General features: G+C 41.1%; 1 protein-coding gene across 3 annotated transcripts in view; it reads right to left on the reverse strand.

Moving 5' to 3' along the window:
* Positions 1 to 5,019: 5,019 nt before the first annotated feature.
* The window catches only part of LOC139468050 (receptor-type guanylate cyclase Gyc76C-like), a 149,204-nt gene continuing 130,326 nt past the window's right edge, over positions 5,020 to 23,897 (reverse strand). For all 3 annotated transcript variants that reach the window (XM_071249747.1, XM_071249744.1, XM_071249746.1), the window contains exons 16-22: positions 23,702 to 23,876; positions 21,530 to 21,670; positions 18,271 to 18,394; positions 12,515 to 12,758; positions 10,899 to 10,997; positions 9,088 to 9,179; positions 5,020 to 8,328 (exon numbers count right to left, since the gene is read on the reverse strand). In XM_071249747.1, coding sequence (XP_071105848.1) covers positions 7,717 to 8,328; positions 9,088 to 9,179; positions 10,899 to 10,997; positions 12,515 to 12,758; positions 18,271 to 18,394; positions 21,530 to 21,670; positions 23,702 to 23,876 — 1,487 coding nt within the window. In that variant the 3' untranslated portion in view covers positions 5,020 to 7,716. The remainder of the gene's footprint in view (positions 8,329 to 9,087; positions 9,180 to 10,898; positions 10,998 to 12,514; positions 12,759 to 18,270; positions 18,395 to 21,529; positions 21,671 to 23,701; positions 23,877 to 23,897) is intronic.

Consider the following 23,897-nt stretch of genomic DNA (forward strand, 5'->3'; position numbering starts at 1 on the left):
AAATTGTATTGATGGTGATCCGATGATATGAAATTAGTGAGTGAGTTGGATTTAACGCCGCCTTTAACAGTATTCCAGTTATATCACGGCGTGTCAGCTTGATGTGGGAGGAAAACACGAAGTAATGCAGGTTTCAGACGTTAACCACTTCAGTGAAACCCACGATCACGGGTATAGTGCTGACGAATCTAGAAACATAATCGGGGCGCACCGGGATTCGAACCCACAATCATAGGTTTCTGGCGTGCCCAAGGGACGCAACTCTGCACAGTGAATCGCGGCACCTTAGACGACTGGGCCACTCGTGCCCCTCTACTTTTGATGAAGGACATGTTGGGGCCCGTGTTGAGTCTACTCGCTTTATGCAAAATAATCCACGTTCAAGTATCTGTATTATTTTGGACATAAGTTTATTTGCAGAAGGTCGTCGTTATACGATAAGACTAATTGATTGTTGAAATTTGAAACTGGTGAGGCGCAAAGCCCTCGAACATGAAAAACACAACGATTATGTTTCAGTTTTTAATTAATTCCTTCACAACAACCAGACTTCAGCTCCGCTCCTTTCCACGGTAAAGCTAAAGGGAGCGTTTGAGACGCCGCCAACCTTACTTTGTGCTGCTCTAGCAACTGTGGAGACAGCGGTGCCGATGTTGGGAAGCGTTGGGAGACGTTTGGCCACAGTATTCCAGTTATATCACGGCGTGTCAGCTTGATGTGGGAGGAAAGCCCGAAGTAATGCAGGTCTCAGACGTAATCCACTTCAGTGAAACCCACGATCACGGGTATAGTGCTGACGAATCTAGAAACATAATCGGGGCGCACCGGGATTCGAACCCACAATCATAGGTTTCAGGCGTGCCCAAGGGACGCAACTCTGCACAGTGAATCGCGGCGCCTTAGACGACTGGGCCACCCTGGTCCCCATCTAACGGGCCATAATCGGCGACGGTTTGCTAAAATAAAGACGCTAACTGTATTTCATTAACATGGTCGTTTAATTTCATGTATTAACATGGTCGTTTAATTTTATGTATTATGTGTACGATTTCGTCACAGCAGTGAGCTGACACGAAATATTAACGAAAATATCACTGTCGAAAATGGGGTGTGTGTCATTGTTTACATTTCACCGATGTGTCGAAACGGCTTAAATAATGTTTTCCTTCACTAAAAGTGACAATGGACGTTATTCTCGGCATTAATTGGCAAAAACAAGGACTGGTCGGCCCGGAATACTGTGTCTGAGTGGGGTATTCATGTTAAACTGTGGCTTGGTATCTCAGTGAACTAGCACTATAAATCGGCATCAGTCCACACACACAGACACATGCATGCACGTCGCTATATAAGTGCAATCATCTTAGGCGACGTTAAACCCCATTTCACCTCACGTCACCTCCCACCGAGAACAGTACCCCTATCCCTTGTACACGGGACAATGAACGTATTCACAACCCCTGTCATAGGCATACCCAAACCCACAGCGCGTTAATACCGATAACGTCAAATGTCTGGCACTCACATACAAATAAATACGGATAGAATACATTTGACTTGACATTAAACGACAAATATTCAACCATTATTTGACTAAATGAACGATACTCGAATGAATAATGACACTACAAGATTCCCAGGAATCTATGAATGTTAAATGGAGACTCCATGCTATGATTCCAGTCTTGGTCTGGACGTTATAATTCCAGCCATTTGTTCAACTGACACATTTTCTCTGTAAAACTAGGGTAATAATGAACTGTTGGATTGATCTACATGATAACGTAGAAGACAACGGATGAATCAAGCTGTGTTTGAACGACTTGCTAGGTGTGCCAATTCGCCTGAGCTTCGTCGCGTTTTATGAAACAGATAATATCATTTAAAGAACCAAATTCCTCTTAAACCATGGTTCCTTTGTTAGTTAAACACGACGACGGACGGAACTTCCTTTTCGTGATTGACATAATAATCAAACAATGTGACGAAGAACGGGTGTTGCCGGTCGATTTCGAACTAATCGAGTCTTCTGGTCTGCCGTGTCAACATGGAAGGAATTATGTTGAATTAACATTTAAATATTTACCAACATCAATACAATGATATCAAGTTAATCCGTTAATGAATGGGATATTTTAGTTTCATTCCATATATTCTTTACATTGAACGTACGTGTTATTTTGCTGGCTTTTTGTTAAAAGAAACGAAAATATTAAAATGTACTCTTTATTTAAAAGGACTCAATAGGCCCAACATGGGTAAGTATTATTCAGGTGATTGATTACTGTGCAGAGGTTGGTCTTATACGAAGTAAATTCTTGCCCCGGAACATGGATTTCATAACTGTTCAGCAAACCGGGAAGTGCATGTGCCAAATGCCCAGGGATTTCACGTGCATGACGTGGGGTCGACGAACGCAGTGACCTTTCCAGCTCAGCGCCGAGTTCTTGAATATCGTTTTAAATACCGTTGTCAAAGAAACATGTTATGTAATTATATGTTATAAATGTTGGCCACGGATTAAAAAGCTTCGACCCGTGGTGCCTTATTGTTTGAACGGTCTGTTTTAAATCCGCAACGCGGACTTCACCTAATCATTTCAAAAGACTCGATGCCTGGTCCGCGATCTCTAACCTTCACTTAATCACCGACATCCAATGTTGGTTAAGCTGCAGTTCACGGCGAGTGGTATGAATCTCATGGATGACCCAGAGAGTCTCTGGTTTACCCTACATCCGTCACTGCATGGTTCCAAATAGTCCCAAGGACGTGACGCCCATCTGTATTGATGCTTTTCCAGTGTCGTGTACATGGTTTTTTTGGTCACCTCAAGTTTCCCTGCTAATTGACCACCTCTGCTGACCCCAGACTCTATATGGAGACCAGTAATGGCGGGTCTCCCCACATCGTGTTCTCATCCTTCACCACTAGGAGTTAATCTTCAGCGCCCATTACGTCAATGCTTCTCTCCTCCAATATCAGGCATCAGCTGACTAGTCGTCTATAGGAATTAATCGTCATGGCGTTGCCAGCAACGGCTGTCGTGAACGATGGCTCACTAATTAGAGTTTATTGTCCGACCTAATCTGTAGTGACAGTAATAGCGATGTATCAGTGTAGGATCATATTCCTGTCTTCTTAAACTAGTCAAGAAACTCACCTCAATGAAATTAATAGCAGTTTATTGGAAGCCGGTGTTTTGTTTGCCATAGTTACTGTGATTTATCATAATGGACTTGGTACTAGAGTGGAACATTAGTCTGTTCTACAGGCGCTCCGCTGGTCTTGGAGATGAAAAGGCTTAAAGGGGTCCATCACAAGAAAAGACCATTCCTTCAGCGGTCTGTACATCCTAACGACTGTCGTCAATACTTTATGGTTTTGTATACACACCGTTCCTCCATCATCCGTACACCATGGGTCGATATGCGGTGTAGAAGTAACGTGTTTCATCTGATGGTCAGATCATGAAATGAGGCCGTGCATGAATCCTACCCGCTGGACATGAAACAATGCATCACTTCACGGCTTTCCTACCACATTTAGCATGCTTATGAGGACATGTGTTGGTATACCCATACGGTTATTTTGATTCTTTTTATGTGCTATGTGACTGCGGTCTGTAAATAATCCAGTCCGGACCAGACAATTCAGACCACCCGATCCCGTTAGTCTCCTCTTTCGACAAGCATGGGTCGCTGAAGACCAGTTCTAGCCTGGATCTTCACGGGTCACCTGGATCAATGTGTAGAGCCAATACCACATTGGTATGTCACATGCCTCAAAACATTGCCATTTGTAAACCGAGCGCTCATTGGTCTGAATACTCGCCGGTCTTCCTCTCGCTGAAACTAGGCCTTAGGTTGATTCGTTGGTTTAAAATAGCCGAGGACGCGTCTGTTTGCAGAGAAACGTGTCAAGACGCTCTCGCCTCCCTGCTTCACCTCTACGAGGAAGTGCCGGTCCCCTCACAAGTGTGATAGATGTGGGCAATGGTGCAATTAAACTGTAGAAAAACATGACACTCTCCATGTGGGCTACACATACGTGTAAACTTCAGATGCGCATATATGCCTGCGAGATATGTACCAAACTCGCCAACTTGTGTGTATTCGCCATCATGCCTGAAGCAATGGTATGACAGACGTAGGGACGTTGATGATAGGCATTCTGTGCACTGTCATCCAATACGAGCATGCAACTTAGTACAGTCAGAACGACCGATTCATGACAACCTTTATCAGACTGAACATCTGATTCCAAAGGTTAATTAAATTAGTAGTCTAGAATCAATTACCGCCTCGGTGGTCTAGAGGTAGAGCCTCCGACCGGAGAGCGGAAGGTCCGGCGTTCGATTCCCGGCCGCGTCATACCAAAAGACGTTAAGATATGGTACTTGTTGTTACCTCTGGCGCTCGGCATTAAGGGGCAAAAACAAGGACTGGTCGGCTCGGAATACTGTGTCTGAGTGGGGTATTCATGTTAAACTGAGGCTTGGTATCTCAGTGAACTAAATAAGTTGGCATCAGTCCACACACACATGCATGCACGTCGCTTATATAAGTGCAATCATCTTGGGCGACGTTAAACCCTATTTCACCTCACCTCAACTCCCCCGAGAACAGAATACTTGCCGTTCTTCCTCTCGCTGAAACTAGGCCTTAGGTTGATTCGTTGGTTTAAACTAGCGACTACACGGCGTTGCGGACGTTGCGGACGTGTGTATTCCCGGGGGATGGAGGAACCTAGTGATACAAGACCGGGAAGCAGTGACGATGCCTCGCGATTATCGAAGCATTTATATTTAATCCTTGAGCCCAATTTATATGTACATTGATATAGAACTAGATGTTCCAGATCTATACAAATATATTTCTCTGTATTATAATATATTTTATTACAAACTAAATGTATTTTAATCTATTGGTTGATTTTTGATTGAAATAATGATCCGACTTGTGTACAATTCTCCCTAAATATAGAATATTCTATGGGGGATGACAGGTCAGCGTAGTTCGGTCAAATTTACATTTCTGGGGAAATTGATTCAATGTGTTCGAATACCTATGTGCATCAAGTCAAATTAAACGAGACTTTAACTCATCAGCTAAGATAATGAGACTTTAACTCATCAGCTAAGATTACCCTTTCGGAACAGAGACAATGTCTTAACTTCACCAATTGCATTCATTCCAGACCAGAACTGGACACCAGTCAAGGAAACACATTTGTTCGTTTGTTGTTTACGCCATATTCCAGCTATATGGCAGTGGAAACCAGTGATTAGAGTCAGCACCACACAATCAACCAAGTCTCTGAGCCTGACCACCGTTCTATAATTTGTTTGTTTGTTGTGTAACGCCGCACTCAGCAATATTCCAGCTTTACGACGTCGGTCTGAAAATAATCGAGTGTGGCCCAGACAATCCAGTGATTGACATCATGAGCATTGAACCATGCAATTGGGATACGATGACATGCATGAACTAAGTCAGCGAGCCTGACCACCGGATCCCGTTAGTCGCGTCTTACAACAAGCATAGTCGCACCGTTCTATAAAGTTCGAAATACACAGGCCGGTGAGGATTTATTCTAACCTGGCATACCCACGGGATGAAACATTGTAGAGGAATCGTTGCAGCAAAACGTTCAGTATAGCAACCATTGTCAAACTCTGGTATTTTAACAATCGGGATTTTATCTAAGAAATATCCGATTATCGGATTCATCATCCCTAAGGAGAAGGATTATAATAACTGTGTATATATTTAGAATTTCCTTGCGTGTTTGACGCTAGAGGCCGGCTCATTGAAGTAAGATGCATCTCTTTGTACTTAGTTCCTTAAGCCACAAACGGTTTGGACCCTAGTTACAACACCCATTGGACGTGAAGAAGTTCCTGGGAGAACATTAACACTAATAGGAAACTTTAATGAGTGTGTCAACAGTTTCCACGTCATAGTGGTAGAGCACAAGCACAAAGGTAATCATGGTGATCACAAAAAAACATTGTCTCAAAATGGTGTAAAATATAAACATGGTAAAACAGCACAGATCATACACAGATGAATTGTCTCAAAGCAGAATAATGTCCTTGGTGTGTTCGGATTATAGAACTGGCCCAAAGAGTCACAAGACACATATGACTGTGGAGTCAGCTATGTTCATGAAATATCACAATCGCCTCAACATTTGAAAATAATACTTAGTTTTTGGAGCATCAAATGTGTTTTTCTCCAGAGTAAAATGGTTGGTTTCGAATATACTAGCACTTTTGAGAAATATGTTCTTTATTGTCACGTGACTACTCTGCGCAGGGTTTTTCGCTAAAACCTATTTCAATCTTTTGTAAAAGACATAAAATTTGATGAAGGTTCAGATTGGACTCTTTTTTCAAAAACATAAACTTTGATGTCGCTTTAGATTGTATTTCTTTTTTCAAAACATAAATGTTGAGTAAGCTGCATATTGGACTTTTCGCTCTCATCTCAAATGTCGAAGTGTCACGTGAACAGTATCTTGTTATGTTGGCGATTTTTAATATAAGCATATGTTTTAAACACGTCTGACTTTGCATGTTGTGCATTCTTAAGCTGCAAATACCATAAAGTTATAGTACAAGATCCGATAATGTGATTGTGTATTTTTAAGTCGGTCATCTCATTTTCTTGAAGGTATCGCCAGAGGTCATATCACAAGCTCTCTTTTTTAAGAACCTGGTTGTGTCAAATTCTTCGACACCTGAGCTCCCACTTCGAGTCACCGGAAGTAGTATCAATGCCTGTCTCTTCTGCTGCTTGTTGCCCTGGACACCTTTTGTTCTGGGGCTTGAATATTTGTTTGATTCGTTAGTTGGCCTTTGCGTAACTTCGTCACTTCTCCTGCGAAGGAACCTCGAAGCACTTAAGTATTAACTGAAACCGGTTATTTTGTAACACATTGAACTGCAACCGGTTATACTGAAACGCCACTACAACTATAACCGGTTTACGTCCGATAACACAACATAAATTAAAACTGGTTAACGCGCAATCAGATATAAAATCCCCATCATCAGAATCTGGCACTGGATTCCAATGCACTGGGATTCCTGATTCGATCACTGTCAGTACTTCTGGGGTTGGGTACACTTCGTTCCAGATCACCTGTGAATACATACGGCCGCGTTGCTACGTAGTCGCTATTTTTAACAAACGAAACTAATCCAGCGATTACCAGAAGGGCTCTGGTCAATGGGTAATCAAACGGTATCATTGCATTGTACCCATTGCTGGGGGAACGGGTTGTACAGTCGCCAAGGGCGCCGACATTCAGAGTTGCTTCCCTTGTGCACGCCAGAAGCCTATGGTTGGTTCGAATCCCGGTTTGCCCCGATTATGTTTCTAGGTTTGAGACCTGCATCGCTTCCGGCTTTCCTCCCAGATCAAGCTGATATCACTGGAATACTTTTCAAAGCGGCGTTAACCAAAACACTCGCACACATTACACTGCTTCAATAGCAGGCAATAGTAGGGTTCTCACAAAGTGTTTGCACGGAGTTCTCTTGATTCGAAATATATAAACAGACTCAATTTCATCAGCTTAGTTAAACAGCACCACGTCACGACTACAGCGCAGAACGGTCGTATGTATCTACGGGTGATGGAGGAACGTGGTGTTTACAACATCTGTGACGTATTGACGACGTGATCACATTAGATGGATATATAACTTCTATCATACTTTCTTCTCCACTACGAAAAGTTCAAACTCCCCGGTCGTGCTTCGCCTCTTGGCTCCAAGGGAGATAATCTCGGACGGATTAGCAGTGTTGGCGTTACACAATAAACACTCAGTCTCCGGCGGAGCGTTGTCGTACTGACTAACGCTGTCGACGTCGTTCACTACACTACGCCTAGGATTGGGACTGTTTTTGTCAGGCACTGAAATCTGTAAATGGTCTCTTGAATTTGATTTGGAATCATTTGAAAGCCTCTCTTTGGAGGATGCATATTTCTTTTTCACCGAATCCCTGAACGTGTTTAATCTCGATCTAAATGAGTGGTGAGAAGGAGAATCCCCGTCTGAACACACGTGATTATTGTCAGGGGTCTTGAGAAAGTCCCAGAGGTAGCCATCAGTTGAGTTCACGTCGTTTGGCGACAACTCGGGACTTTTCTGATTGTCTGTTCGTGACCTTGAACCACCCAGCACCCGTCGTCGGAGAGAGTCGGAACCGGAAGTAGGAGCAGTTCTCGATGAGTTGTTGCGTCCCGCTTTAGCCAGACGAAGCTTTCGTATTTCCTTGTTCTCTCCCAGTAGCCAGTACGTCAGCATATCTCCCTTGCCCTGAAACAAAACACACGGTTCAGACTTGCCTGAGATAAAAATACACGGTTCAGATTTGCCCTGAGACAAAACCACTCGATTCAGATTTGTCCTGAGACACATACCTACTGTTCAGACTTGCCCTGTGACACAACAAACACACGAGACAAGACTTAGCCATGGATTCTTCATAATAATCAATTCGATGAGTATCATAGTCTGTGAAAAGGGTTTCTCATCAATATTACTGCCAAATCAAGGATGTGTACACCAAGAATGGACCAAATACAATATCAAGTCGATCTCGATCTCCGTTTGTCCAGAACCACGGACAACTTTAATGTTCAAAGGAATTCCCCGTAAAAGGTTTCATTGTACAAAGAAAAGAGGAAATGTGCTGAATGAATTTATTCACGCTTTACTAAAACAATATTTTTTACAGGTTCTGAATCACAATGGGCATGTAAGTGTCTGAGATATATGCCAGGAGTACAGTCTTGTCAAAAAAATACTTTAAATAAATCGTCTAGATAACGTCGACACGATGACTAATAATATAATATTTATTTCAATAAATGGTCTTAATTGGTTTATGAAATCCAAGCAATGAGAAACCTCTTTTCCAGAGTAGACTTTCAGTAATCAAATGAAGGTCAATAGCGGAAGACAGTAACCATTTATTTTCATTTCTAAATGTGTATATTTCGACAACAAACCGCGTGTTTTGAGCTTTTTTAAAGTCAACCAAGTTCTGGAAAGACCGTGGTCACATGGACTGACCTTCATGTTGACCAGTCCCCGCTCTTCCACGATGTAGCCTCCAAGGATGTCTAACGTCTTCTTGCAGTCGTTACTCAAATGGATCATTAAGGCTGAAGAAGAAATCACAGCACATACATAAGTACACTACAGACTGATCATTTACTTGTCGGAATCGCCCTTTATTTAAATGATTTAACAAGTTTTGGAGAATTCAAATCAATGGCCACTTTCAGCTACAAAAATATCCTCTGGGGAATTTGTCTTCCAACCATGGCTGTCTCAAGGTTTGATTGTTGTTTAACGCCGCATTCAGCAATATTCAAGCTACATGACGGCGGCCTGTTAATTATCGAGCCTGGACCAGACAAACCAGTGATTGACATAATGAACATTGATCTACAATGACATGCATCAACCACGTCAGCGAACCTGACCACCCGATCCCGTCAGGATGTTTTGTGGGTAAAGAAATATGTTATTTAAATAGAACACAAATTGCAAGGATCTCAACAAAATTAGTTTGTTGTGGCCTTTATCGGGTCTACAAAAGAAAAACAGCAGAAGGCTCCCAAACTATGGAAAATGTACACACTTTAGATAGAAATAGCCACACAAGTTACAAACAAATACAAAACTGTTTGCATCGTAATGACAGGAACCTGGCACATTTTCCGAGGAACCTTACACAGTACATTACGCCTATGCAACAAATGGTCACACGCAGCGTGATTTAATGTGTCAGATTCCTTTGAAATACGGTTGTTTCTTATCATTACGATGCAAACATATGGAGATTGTGACTTTGTTTGTGATTGGTGTGGCTATTTGTATTTAAAGTGGGTACATATTCCATCGTTTGGGAGCCTTCTGCTGGTTATATTTGGTAGGCCTGTGAATGTTTTCTGGACAGAGCATGGATTGTGAAATAGCGAGCTGTTCTGAGTGTCTAGTTTTATTTTTGTTTGTTTGTTTGTTATTTAACGCTACACTCAGCAATATTCCAGCTATATGGCGGCGGTATGTAAGTAATCGAATCTGGGCCAGAACATCCAGTGATTGACATCATGTGCATCGATCCACGCAATTGCTTCAACCATGTCACCAAGTCTGACTACCCGATCCACTTAGTCGACAAGCGTAGGTTACTGGGGATCTATATTCTTACCAGGAATCCCCACAGGATCCAATGCTATGTGTATATAAACTGCGGGGCAATGGAAATTATACGCTTGACAACTGGATTTGACCAAAAAATTACAAACGTTGTCAAAACGTTACTAGGTTGAAAACAGTCCGCGAAACACTACAAACTTCAGATCCAAGAGACAACTGTGATACCCCTATGAAATACATCACCATCGAATGACCATTTCGTGTTAGTTTCATTTTTAGACACCGCCAAACATAGGTGTATACTTTCTTTTTTTCGGCGGTATATTTCTAAAAGATACATTGAACTATGATTACATTTTTCCAGGTGTTTTTATTAAAATATGACACAGTGAATTATTACTATCTGGTGTGTCTCTGCTAACTGGTGTCTGGTTTCTTTTCTCTTAGTAAACACGAACCAATCGGATTAAACAAACAAACATAAATTCATCTGGGAAATTGTGAGTCAGTCGTAAAACCGTTCGTAATTCACAAGAAAGACATTTTCAGAGGCACATACAAAAATATAAATGGGGTTTGAGGGAAATGTTTCAAGATTCTTGTTATGGCCGCTTGGACACTGGTGGCAGCTATGATACTGGGAGGCTCACGACAGCGTCACGCACTGAGAAGGAGCTTGCAAACACCGGAAGTTAGATAACAAGATGGCTGCTCACCCTCTCCGTTTGTCTCCATCCTGGAGGCGGTGTTGACGGTGTCACCGAACAACGTGTACCGCGGCATCGTCACCCCGACCACCCCCGACACACAGGGACCTGCAACAGAATACGTGTTACCTATCAACTGGCATGATTCTTGGTATTTGAAACTGATAAAGATTCACCCAAATGGGAACTGGGAATTTTGGTAGAGACACTTCTTTCGTCCTCTACTGCAAGACATATCCAACATGTCCTTCGAACAACCTGTTTTAACATGAGGCTACATTTCTTCCAGAATTTTCGGAAACAAACTATTTTAAGTGAAATCCAAATGGCAAATAGGTCAGTCTCTTTTCTATTCTTTAACCTCAATGACCAATGTGCAGGACATGTTTCCCGATAGAAACATACTTAGCACAAAATATAAGTCAATTATGTAATAACGTTTCCTTTGCTCCTTTATATAATTAGCAAATTGGGGAGTATTACGTCCTGAAATTACTCCTCCAGATATTAATGGGCGACTGGGCTCAGGCTGTCTAAGAAAGATTGTTGTTTTTTGGTTTACCAACACACATTATATCAATTTTGCAGTTGGTTATTACCTTCATTACAGACAATGTTTCAGTTTTATAAAAGTCACGAGCCACAGTGTCTAGTTCTTTATTTGTAATTGGCAGCTGGGTGGGTACATAGTCTATGTTTAAACATGTTCAACACATCACGGGTTTGTACATCTTCCCGAGGCAAGAGAGTTAACTGACTATAAAAGTCCAATTTACAACCTTGCCGAACTAGGCTGGTATTATAGAGTTACATTTTGGCTGGACTAATGAGTCTATGCATAGTCCAATCAAAATCGCGCACCGAAATCGAAATCCGGTTCGTAAACTGTCGTGCAGATTTCGGTCGATTGCAAGATTTGCAAAGCATGTGCATCGCCAACTCGTTGTCAGCAGATATTTGCCAAATTGTTTCAAGGTTCTCACTTTATTTGATGCATTCCGCGATGTAAGACCCCTTTTATCACAATATAGATCTTGATCATTGATCAGATCGTCCTGACTGGGAGCCACCATTTTGTGTGAAGCAAACGCAAGTGATACGACAGGTGGAATCTGATTGGTCCATAGGAGAGGCTTAGAAGGGACATAACTGGTAATAGCCACTGGTAGCGCTACGATCGAGCCCAGGAATTCCAGCCTAGTTCGGCAAGGGTGGAAACTGGACTTTTAAAGTCAGTTAACTGTCTAGCCTCGGGAAGATGGGGTTTGTACAACTGCTTTCATCCATCATCCGCGCATACCAGGCCCAGTTGCAATGTAGTTGATATTTTTCATCAATGAATCAAACCACAGCACAAACGGCAATGTTCCTCGTGCAGCCTATGCCACAGCCAGCGGTCATCTGCTCCACACATTGCAGGCAACAGAAGGGTTCGCACAAAGTTCATGTATGGAGTAGACATAATTGGCCTTCAGCGAGCTTTTAACGGAGTTATCTTATTGGCTCACTTAAACTGAACACACGTCACTACTACACCGGAAACCAGCCTTCACACGTGATTGGGGAACGGATGTATACAAACCCATGATATATTAACGATGCTCCTTGAATATAGCATTACTAACCCGAATGTATTCCGATCCTGAGTTTGAGGGTATCATTTGCCCGATGTGGTATCTCAAACTTCTTGATGGCTGTCAGCAGATCCAGCGCCATAGAGGCGATCTCCCCGGCGTGGTTATCGCCATTTTTGACCGGAAGTCCACTGACCACCATGTAGGCATCGCCGATTGTCTCCACCTTGTATACGTCGTAGTGCTCGATGATGGAGTCGAAGGACGTGTAGAGGTCGTTCAGGAGGTCCACAATCTGGAGATCAGAGCGCGAATGTTCAATCACAGAAACAAGATTTTAAGTTATTGTAGAAACGTTGCAATATAATAGTGAGTGAGTAGGCTTTTAGGAATATCCCGGCAATATCACCAGAAATGGGCTTCACACATTGTACGACCCGTGAAGATCCGGGTTAAAATAGGTCATCAGCAACCCATGATTGCCGTAAAAGGCGACTGCGCTTGACGTAAAAGGCGTCAAACGGGATCGGGTGGTCAGGCTCGCTGACATGGTTGATGCATGTCATCGTATACCAAGAACGTAGATCGATGCTCATGATGTCAATCACTGGATTGTCTGGTCCAGACTCGATTATTTACAGACTGCCGTCATATAGCTGGAATATTGCTGAGTGCGGCGTTAAACAACAAGCAAACAAACAATACATATTAAATCGCAGGGGATCCTAGTTCAAATAGTTCCCCAGAGCGTACGTCATACCCCGACACACAATCGTATACAGTGAAACCCCAATCGGCCGAACCTTGTTAATCTGTTGAGGTGAGGTGAAATAGGGATTATCGCACTTATATAGCGACGTGCATGTACGTGTGTGTGTGTGTGGCTGCTTGTACTAGTCCGGACTGATTTATAGTGCTAGCCCACTGAGATACCATGCCGCAGTTTAACATGAATACCCGACTCAGACACAGTATACTGACTCTGAGCCGACCAGTCCTTGTTTTAGCCTCTTAATGCCGAGCGCCAGACAGGGTAACAACAAGTACCACCTTTTAACGTCTTTGGGTATGACGCGGCCGGAGATCGAACCACGGACCTTCCGCTCTAAGGGCGTACGCTCTACCACTAGACCACTGAGGCGGTCGTTAATCTGTTGAAAACCTAGTCTTCCGGACCCCTGTAGCGCGGAGTCATAGTACGAGCGTAATTGTTCCGGACTAAGGGTATTTCGCTGCACACAAACAGATGAAGATTTGGAGCCAGGCATAGGAAAAACAACTTTCAACGTTGAATAACGCACATTTAATGTACGACAAGATATCGTCATCGCATCCCATAAACTGCCACTCACATTGGACATGATTTGATTTGTGGTCTTCATAGACGAATATAACGTTCATAAATATGATATTTACAACTCAATACCAGTTCATGTTTTCTCGAATCTTCCCAGGCACAGACCAACACATCAGTCAACATTAAACAGAACCTGCCCACAAAGGACTCCAGACAACCATCACAGAAGACCAGCGGTGCTAATATGAATATATTCGGTGTCTTGTTGCCAGCAGGTTGAACCTAACACCGAACTGACATAGTCATTCTGTGGACGTATGAAACGCTCACATGTCTGTTGAAAAATATAATGATGAAGGGTAGAGATCCAATATTCCTCGTCCCTTCAGAGCTATACGTGCAGTGATCGTGAGATGTCAGAAACCCTAGATTTTCCTTGCTGTGACATTCGAGGCCTCTCGGTTTATTCCTTACCTACATAAAAGTACATTCGTCACCACTCGCATGTTTCCGTAACCTACGGCTTATCCCGGAATGGCACGAGTTGGTCACGAATGCAACGAAGTAGAGTGAGTGAGTGAGTGAGTGAAAGAGTGAGGTTTTACGCCGCTTTTAACAATATTCAAGTAATATCACGGCGGGGGACACCAGAAATGGGCTTCACACATTGTACCCATGTCTGGAATCGAACCCGTGTCTTCGGCGTGACAAGCGGACGCTTTAACCACTAGGCTACCCGACTCCCCCCGCAACGAAATAGAGGTAATGCATGATCTTATATTCATGATAATGCTGTGCGATGTAGGGCAACACACACATACTCTTTTTTATATAATTGTCACCGCTATTTTCCCTTTACCCACAGTGGAATATGTTTCGTCGGATAATCGAAACTGGTTATTCTCTGGCGTTGACGTTATATATTTACTGTAAGCCGAAAACCGGAAATTCCTCCGCATAATGTTCATACAAGATTAAACTTTCGTTTCTGACCTCAAAGCTCAAGATCAATTAGATAAGCTCAATTAGCTCAATATATACACGTGAACTACTTTCTCTCCTACCAAAAGACTTGTTGATGATGTGTCATTGATCGCAGCTCTGAGTCAGCGTTCCACAGAACAGTGTCTCATTTGTGATGAATTTCAAGAAAGGTTGGGTTTCTGAGGTTTCAAGTTCCATTTCCAATTATTCCCTTGTTCTGGCTTTGGCGATAGCCCTTATTTCTGCGGCTTGGTACGTATAACAAAAAAATAATTACTACACAATATTTGTCAATCTGCACTAACGTTCCACTGTAATCTTCCAATATTGACAAATTATAGTAAGACTTACATATAAACCTGGGTATCTGTAGTTGAGATTATTTACAATGCTGAATCCTAATTTTAAAAGTCGACACATATATATCTTTGAGACTCGATTAATGTTTTAGAACAAGTCTTTTTTTTTGTAACTGTGAATTCTTGATCAAAATACAGACCCTTCTAAAAGAACTAAACGTATATAGAATCAGTGGTGAAGTCACACCATCTTAATCTATTATATCTCAGTCGTCGATAATACATAATACTTTAAGCAACAAGGAAATTGAGGGGATTGAGGTTGCCGATAAAAAGTGTCCCTGCGGTCTACATTCGTCCTTAAACTAAGCTTCGTCTGCCACCACTATTACACCAACTACAACAACAACTAAGTGTACTACTACTGCTACAACTACTCCTCCTTCATCCACGCTTCTTCCGCCAACTACCGTGGTATCTCTACTTCTGCTAAACCTACTGGTACCACTAATGCATCTTCTAATACTACTGCTTCTACTAACATTAAAGACCCGTGAATATCAAGCACTGGATTGTCTGGTTCAAACAAACAATTACTACCGTTGCTACTGATTCTCTACTACGTCTACTGATGACACTACAGCTGCCCTTACTACAACAACAACTACTACTACTACTACTACTACTACTACTACTACTACTACAACCTCTACTACTACTACTACGATTACTACTGCTACAGCTTCCCCTACTGCAAACCCTGCTAGTACATTTGCTATTGCTATTTCTTCTGCTACCGCTATTCCTACGACCACGACTACTACTACTACTACTACTACTAGTTACTACTAGTACTTGCTCCTGATACTACTACTGCTGCTTCTACTACTGTTGCTACTACTACTACTACTAGGACTACTACTAGTACTACTACTACTACTACTACTACTACTACTGCTACAGCTATTGCTGATACAACTACTATTTCTTCCATTCCTACCACTACTATTGCTGTTACATCTACAGCTACTGTAACTACTAAAACAACAACAACAACAACTACTACTGCTACTACTACTACTACTACTACTACTACTACTACTACTACTACTATATTTTCGGAATATCTTTTTTTAAAGATGTAAATCTATCATTAATTGTATTTCAAGAAATGACCCACACAGTACACTAAACTGAAGCCAGGTGTAACTGAATATTAGACGTTTTAAATATACACCCAAATAAACGGTTCACTGCCCTATCGGGACCGGAGATCAGGTCGTGTTTCCACATAGAACGAGCTCTAGCTAAAGGTTACGTCTCCTGATAAGAAAGATCAAACAGCAATCCAGACACGTTTTAAATCAAGACAGAAGCAAAACGGTAAAAGTTTACGAAAATAACAACGAGCTGGTGTCGTTATCGGCTATTGCAACGCAGCTCCAGTAGAACAGGGAGTGTGAACAGCGATTTGAATAACTTGAATTATTTCTCAAGGTCGAAAATGCAGAGGAAGCATAGACTCCCACACAGCGTGAAACATGAAGACGTGGTGTATTTCATTGCACGCGACCGTGGCTCATATGATCGCCTACCGCGTTCCCTGCGGGAAATAGAACACCATCGGAAGGAGGGGAAAAGTACATGAATTATTTGGATTTTGAAAGGGACAGCAATTCGTCTGTCATACACTTGATTAACCTTTTGTAGTATGAGAAATGACTGTTGATTAGTGCATTTATCCACAGATCATGCATTATTCAGACAGCTGGTCACTTTGGGGAACATACCATGTTTCAACATTACAGATTTTGCGACAGTCGTCTAACCGCCAGACATGTTTGTCGCTGAGTCAGCTATCATATGTGAAATATCAAGTCTAGAATACCATACATAGATAGTTGTATATCTGTTGCTGTGTTAAATAATAATTGTATGTCTTAGCACTAAGGTAGCTTTGAGCAAGTGGGCCTTGATTAGAGTGAGTGAGTGAGTGAGTGAGTGTGGTTTTACGCCGTTTAGCAATATGCCAGCAATATCACTACAGAGCTTCACACGTAAGTAACAGACACGAAAACAAGCAGCTGACTTAAGCACACTTATCAGGTTTTAGTAATACGTCAAATAATTCTCCTTGGGAAGGCAAAGTTTCACGTGTTATATCGTGTCAAGTGTGTCTTTACTGGTTTAAAGGACAACAACTATCCACAGTATACACGGCATTTGTCAGCTGCCCTATTTGAGCACTGGGTCTTAGTGGGTAATTCTCATTTGGTCTGGGGCACCGCTAATCGCTGTGGATGTGTTCGTCCCTTAGGCTCCACTGGGTTCGAATCCAAGATTATGATCCTTGGTTTGTCAGGACCATAGACTCGCTCGTAGGTTCCAACAAAGTGATGCACGTCTATCAGCTGCATCAACTGCATCACTTTAGACACTATATGGGTGACCGGTGATGATCCGGGTTATAATAGGTCTTCAGCTACCTATGCTTGCCGTAAATGGCGACTAACGGGATCAGGTGGTCAGGCTCGCTAACATGGCCGATTCATGCCATTGCGTAGATCGATGTTCATGATGCCAATCACCTGGATTGTCTGGTCCAGACTCGATTATTTACAGACCGCCGTCAAACTGATGACGGCGTTAAACAACAAACAAACACTTTACGGGGCACAGGGGGCCAATTAAGACGGAAAAAAATATTTGCAGAGTTGCGTCCATCAGTAGAGGTAGAATCCGCTGATTGTGTGCTTGACTAAAGTTCGAAACGATTATGACCCTTGGTTATCAGTGGCTTTCAAAGATTTCAAAGAACGTCATACTACTTGGTCAAACCCTTGATCAAGGTTACAACATTCAAGACCTCAGAAAAACTTCAAAATGGTTTTATGGTAGACATGTGGAGTACATTTGACTCATCAGTGACAGAAATTAACATTAACTTGTAACATATGTTCGCGTGTTTATTTCAGGTGTACTTAGCTTTGCACGTGTTTGTGACGGGCGCCACAGATGAGGCAGGATACGTTCACCTTTTCGAGAACACCTGGTATCATCACTATTTGATGGTGATTAAAAAGCACATGACTCTGAAATAGTCGGAATCGTATAATGGACTCTGCTTAGAGTTTATTTAGGATTATGGAAATGATTTTTGTCGCTTTCATTTGAAGAGTGTAAACGTCGTGGCTGAGATACATGGTCCTTAGCTTCAGACTACCTACCTGCATAGGGGAGCTCTCCGCAGACAGCTTGGTGAAGCCGCAGATGTCGCTGAAGTAGATGGTGACGGAGCTGAACGTCTCGGGGATGACCGGCTCACCACGCTTCAACTGCTCGGACACTGACCTATACAAACATGAAGCAAAATATCAATAATTAATCAATCAGTTTATTTGGTAATAAGGCCTCAGGCCCACGTACATATATAATTTTATACAATTTATTTTAACGTCAAGTGCTGCATGAAAAAATATTTACAGGTAAGAAGAACGAAGACAGATAGCATCTTCAACATTATTGGCTAAGTTCTCAAGACAGTTTACACCAGAAGAGTTTAACATTCTAACCAGTGTGTCTTTACGGTCATTAGACGTAATAAAGTCTAAATATGGGAAATATTTTGAGCTGATATCTTCATAAATAAGGCAAACAAGAATGAAATGAATTTCATTTTCAACTGCCCTTAACTTGCACAATAGACAAAACCGGAGTGTCTTATCGATGCCCTCCCTACTTCCCGTGTTATGCATAATTCTCAGTTCTCCAATACATAAAAGGGTAAGCATACGTCGCTTTTATTTTCATAATACATTTAATAGATAGTGATAATGATGCCTTAAATAATGAATACAGTTCTAATTTCGAGCATCCAGACACTTCAGAATACCATGTTTGTGCATGACAGTTCTTAGCCCTCAGTATAAACTCACTTATAAATATTTATATTATCAATATAAATACCATATCAATTAGTTATCAATTAAAATATTAATAACAAATCGCTGGAGGCTATGCTTGTCGTAGGAGGCGAGTAACGGGATCAGGTGGTCAGGCTAGCTGACTTGGTTGATGCATGTCATCGTATCCCAATTGCGTTGACCGATGCTCATGACATCAATCACTGGATTGTCTGGTACAGACTCGATTATTTGCAAAACGCAGTCATATTGATGGAAAACTGCTGAGTGTGGCGACAAAACTTTTTCCATATTTACGAGAAATCTCTGCCAGAAGCAGAGTCGATTGTACGATTCCGACGACCATCAGCACGTGTCCGTGAATCGTTATCAAATAGGATTACTAAAATCGCTTTGTTTTCGCCCCTATAATTCTGAGATTGAGTTAATGTCGCTGCATATTGCACAGTGACCCAGTCATGTAAGGCGCCGAAATTCGCTGTGCAGAGTTGCGTCCCTTAGGGTGCAAGAAACAACGATCGGGGCTTCAAATCCCAGATTGACCCTGATGATATTTCTAGGTTCATAGCACCAGTCCGTGCTCGTGGGTTTCACAAAAGTGGTATTCACACCAGTATACACAACTACTTACAACTAACGAAGTAGGCATGGGTACAACGATTTCTCTGTAACTACCCAGTGGCGACATTGCACGTTTCTACCAGTGCTACAACTGCACTACGACATTCTGCAATCCCCCTACACCGAGCTGACACGCCGTATTTTAACTGAAATGATATTCAAAGCAGCCTTAATGTCCATAAATGATGTCCGATGCAATTCCCTTGTTTGACCTGTACACTGTTACCGTGTTCTTTCGGGTGAACAATTGACTTGCCTTTTCATGTGTTTGTGCAAGTGTCACAGTTGGGGCAGGATACGCTCACCTCTTCAGGAACACCTAATATCATCACTTTAAATAGTGATTCATAAACACATGCTCATGATGTAGTCGGAATTGTACAATCGACTCTGATTTTGGGAGATTTCTTATTTCTTGTGGTTTTGTCGCGTTTTTATTTATTTAACCGAACCCACTCCATCCATCGCTGTTCCTATATAAAGATCGTCTTGGCGTTCTGTTTATAGCGAAGTATAAATGTATCTTGACTCACTAACATGCTCTACTCTCTGACATTTACAGATCTAGGAGCCGCCCGCAGCTCCTTTTATTATAGTTTTGACCATATAAGGCAAGATATACGTTTTCTAATTTACTATCACAAATAGTAATTATACCATTCCATCTACGTATAATCACCATTATTCAAAATATCAGGAAATTACATTTCAAATGTCATTCCTTCTCTCTATTCCATTTTTGTTCGTCATATATCTCGTACCACGTTTTCTATATCTGTTTGTCTCACGTGGTAATATTAAAGTACAAACCAGAAATACCAGGAAAACGAATCTAAACTTTATATTTTCCATTAAAACAAAACACCAGATTGTAAAATATGAATACACGATTTACAATGATGAAGCATTGACATATACGGATACAGTTTGAAATGTAAAGCTCGCGAAATGTTTAATAGTAGACACTGACAATAAAAAGATACTTAGGGTATGTATTTGTAGAAGTGGTATTTTCAAAGTTTCTTTTTCTAGTATTGCTTTCCCAGACGATGACCCTTAATTGATACTTATCTCTTATATAAAGAAAAGTAATTACGACACGAGAGCGGGGTACAGTGTCAGCGGTCATTTTCCATGATGTATAAAAATAACCAGTATCAATATCCCTTCCCAAATGAAATGTCCTGCTCTGAGAGTGACAAACACAGCTGACGTATATGGTGTTCAATAAAACCATCGATTAAATGAAAGCTGTTCGGTCCTAGGAAGCTGTCAAGGCGGGATGCGGGTGTATTTCGAAGGTGTTAAAATGTTTAAACGTCCCCCGGAAAAACTGTTGACTGACATTGGTCATTTGCCTTGAGGAGAACTGTTTGCAAATGTTGTTAGCATGTAATCACATTTATCCAGACTTAGGCCGTGAAATAATGCGTCTGTCTTCTTACTTGGGTAACAATATGTGAATATGGGTGTCCGTATGCTAACTCCGGTAACATTCTTACTTGGGTTACATTATGTGAAGTAAGGCGTCTGACTACTTACTTGGGTAACATAATGTGAAGTAAGGCGTCTGACTACTTACTTGGGTAACATTCTGTGAAGTAAGGCGTCTGACTACTTACTTGGGTAACATTATGTGAAGTAAGGCGTCTGACTACTTACTTGGGTAACAGTATGTGAAGTAAGGCGTCTGACTACTTACTTGGGTAACATTCTGTAAAGTAAGGCGTCTGACTACTTACTTCGTTAACATTATGTGAAGTAAGGCGTCTGACTACTTACTTGGGAAACATTCGTTGAAGTAAGGCGTCTGACTACTTACTTGGGTAACATTCTGTGAAGTAAGGCGTCTGATAACTTACTCGGGTAACATTCTGTGAAGTAAGGCGTCTGACTACTTACTTGGGTAACATAATGTGAAGTAAGGCGTCCGTCTACTTACTTGGGTAACATTCTGTGAAGTAAGGCGTCTGTTTTCTTCTTCTCCTCGATGAGCTGCTCCGTCCTCTCCTCGACCAACTCCTCCAGGTTCTCCTGATACTTCTCCATCATAGCGAGCATATTGTCGAAGATGTTCCTCTTCCTACAACCACACACATGCACATTACAATCCCTCCACTCCCTTCGTATCCACCTGTTACAATGACACTTGCCCTCTTCTTCAAGACCAGTTGAAACCACACTTGTCCTCGTTTCACACTATATATTTGCACACTAATCGGTGCTGTTTGAGAATTAGAACCGACTTTGTTTCATCTATGCAGTCTGAATTAACTGTCAAAGATCTCTCGTGTAACATTTGTGTAAAATTGATACTGGATTCAATATGTTATTTTTAACGCCAGTGAAGTAATACAATGGCATATTAAAAAAATGATGTTGGAATGACTTCATTCATATCAAACAAAGGAATTCGACAGAATACAATTGTAAATTGATGAATACTTCGTGGCGTAAAACAATGTACCTCAAATATAATGGTTAAATAAATATGTGTACAGTATATCTAGTTATGTGCCGAGTTCTTAAGTAATCAGTATGTTTCCAGATTCTAAAATTATGCGTTTACTAGACAGTGTTTTAGTGCTATTTTAAAATAAATTTGACAAAATGGAGGGTAGCTCGCTCCTGTACAATTTAGCTTGCACTAATTTAGGAGCATTAGCAACATACCTAGAGAAACGATACTTTGTGAACAATTATATTAGGATGATTACAACTTCCTCTTATGTTTAAGGAGTGAATAAATAAGACACATGTACAGCCTTCATGTCTCCTGTTCACCGTCGTTACTTTACGAAGCATGTACATGTTTATAAAACATGTTGTGTTGCTTAGAATCAAATTGGTAACTTTACCACTTCGAAAATTAGTTTGTACTATAGGAATGTTGCCTTGTGGCATTGAAAAAATTCATTCATTCGTCTAGAGAAAGTGTAATGGTATGAAGAGAAAGTATAATGGTATGAAGAGAAAGTATAGTGGTATGAAGAGACAGTATAATGGTATGAAGAGAATGTATAGTGGTATGAAGGGAATGTATAGTGGTATGAAGAGAAAGTATAATGGTATGAAGAGAAGGTATGAAGAGAAAGTCTAATGGTATGAAGAGAAAGTATAGTGGTATGAAGAGAATGTATAATGGTATGAAGAGAATGTATAGTGGTATGAAGAGAAAGTATAATGGTATGAAGAGAAAGTGTAATGTATAAGGGAAGGTATGAAGAGAAAGTCTAATGGTATGAAGAGAATGTATAGTGGTATGAAGAAAAAGTATAATGGTATGAAGAGAAGGTATGAAGAGAAAGTCTAATGGTATGAAGAGAATGTATAGTGGTATGAAGAGAAAGTATAATGTTATGAAGAGAATGTATAGTGGTATGAAGAGAAAGTATAATGGTTGAAGAGAATGTATAGTGGTATGAAGAGAAAGTATAATGGTATGAAGAGAAAGTGTAATGGTATGAAGAGAAAGTATGAAGAGAAAGTCTGATGGTATGAAGAGAAAGTATAGTGGTATGAAGAGAAAGTGTAATGGTTTGAAGAGAAAATATAATGGCATGAAAAGAAAGTATAGTTGTATGAAGAGAAAGTATGATGGTATGAAGAGAAAGTATGAAGAGAAAGTCTAATGGTATGAAGAGAAAGTATTGTGGCATGAAGAGAAAGTGTAATGGTATGAAGAGAAAGAATAGTGGTATGAAGAGAAAGTATGAAGATAAAGTATAATGGTATGAATATAAAGTATAATGGTATGGAGAGAAAGAATAGTGATATGAAGAGAAAGTATAATGGTAATGAAGATAAAGTATGATGGTATGAAGAGAACGTATAGTGGTATGAAGAGAAAGTATAATGGCAATGAAGATAAAGTAAAATGGTATGAAGAGAAAGTATAGTGGTATGAAGAGAAAGTATAATGGTAATGAAGAGAAAGTATAATGGTAATGAAGAGAAAGTATAGTGGTATGAAGAGAAAGTATAATGGTAATGAAGAGAAAGTATAATGGTAATGAAGAGAAAGTATAATGGTATGAAGAGAAAGTATAATGGTAATAAAGATAAAGTATAATGGTATGAAGATAAAGTATAGTGGTATGAAGAAGCTTCTCACATCCCCGTCCGCATGGACTTGAGTTTGTTCCAGATAATCTTGAAGTCGGGTCTGTCTTCAGGCTGCTCACTCCAACACTCGATCATACAGCGGACTGCATAACTCTCACAGGTCAGGGGCGACGTGTCAGGGCGGAAGGGGTTCGTCATTGGGGCCTTTACTAACTCCACCACCTCTGTGGAAAACAGACAACGTG

The sequence above is a fragment of the Haliotis cracherodii genome, unplaced genomic scaffold, assembly GCF_022045235.1.
Source record: "Haliotis cracherodii isolate W230 unplaced genomic scaffold, xgHalCrac1.p SCAF_2, whole genome shotgun sequence".
In the NCBI taxonomy this organism is placed as follows: domain Eukaryota; kingdom Metazoa; phylum Mollusca; class Gastropoda; order Lepetellida; family Haliotidae; genus Haliotis; species Haliotis cracherodii.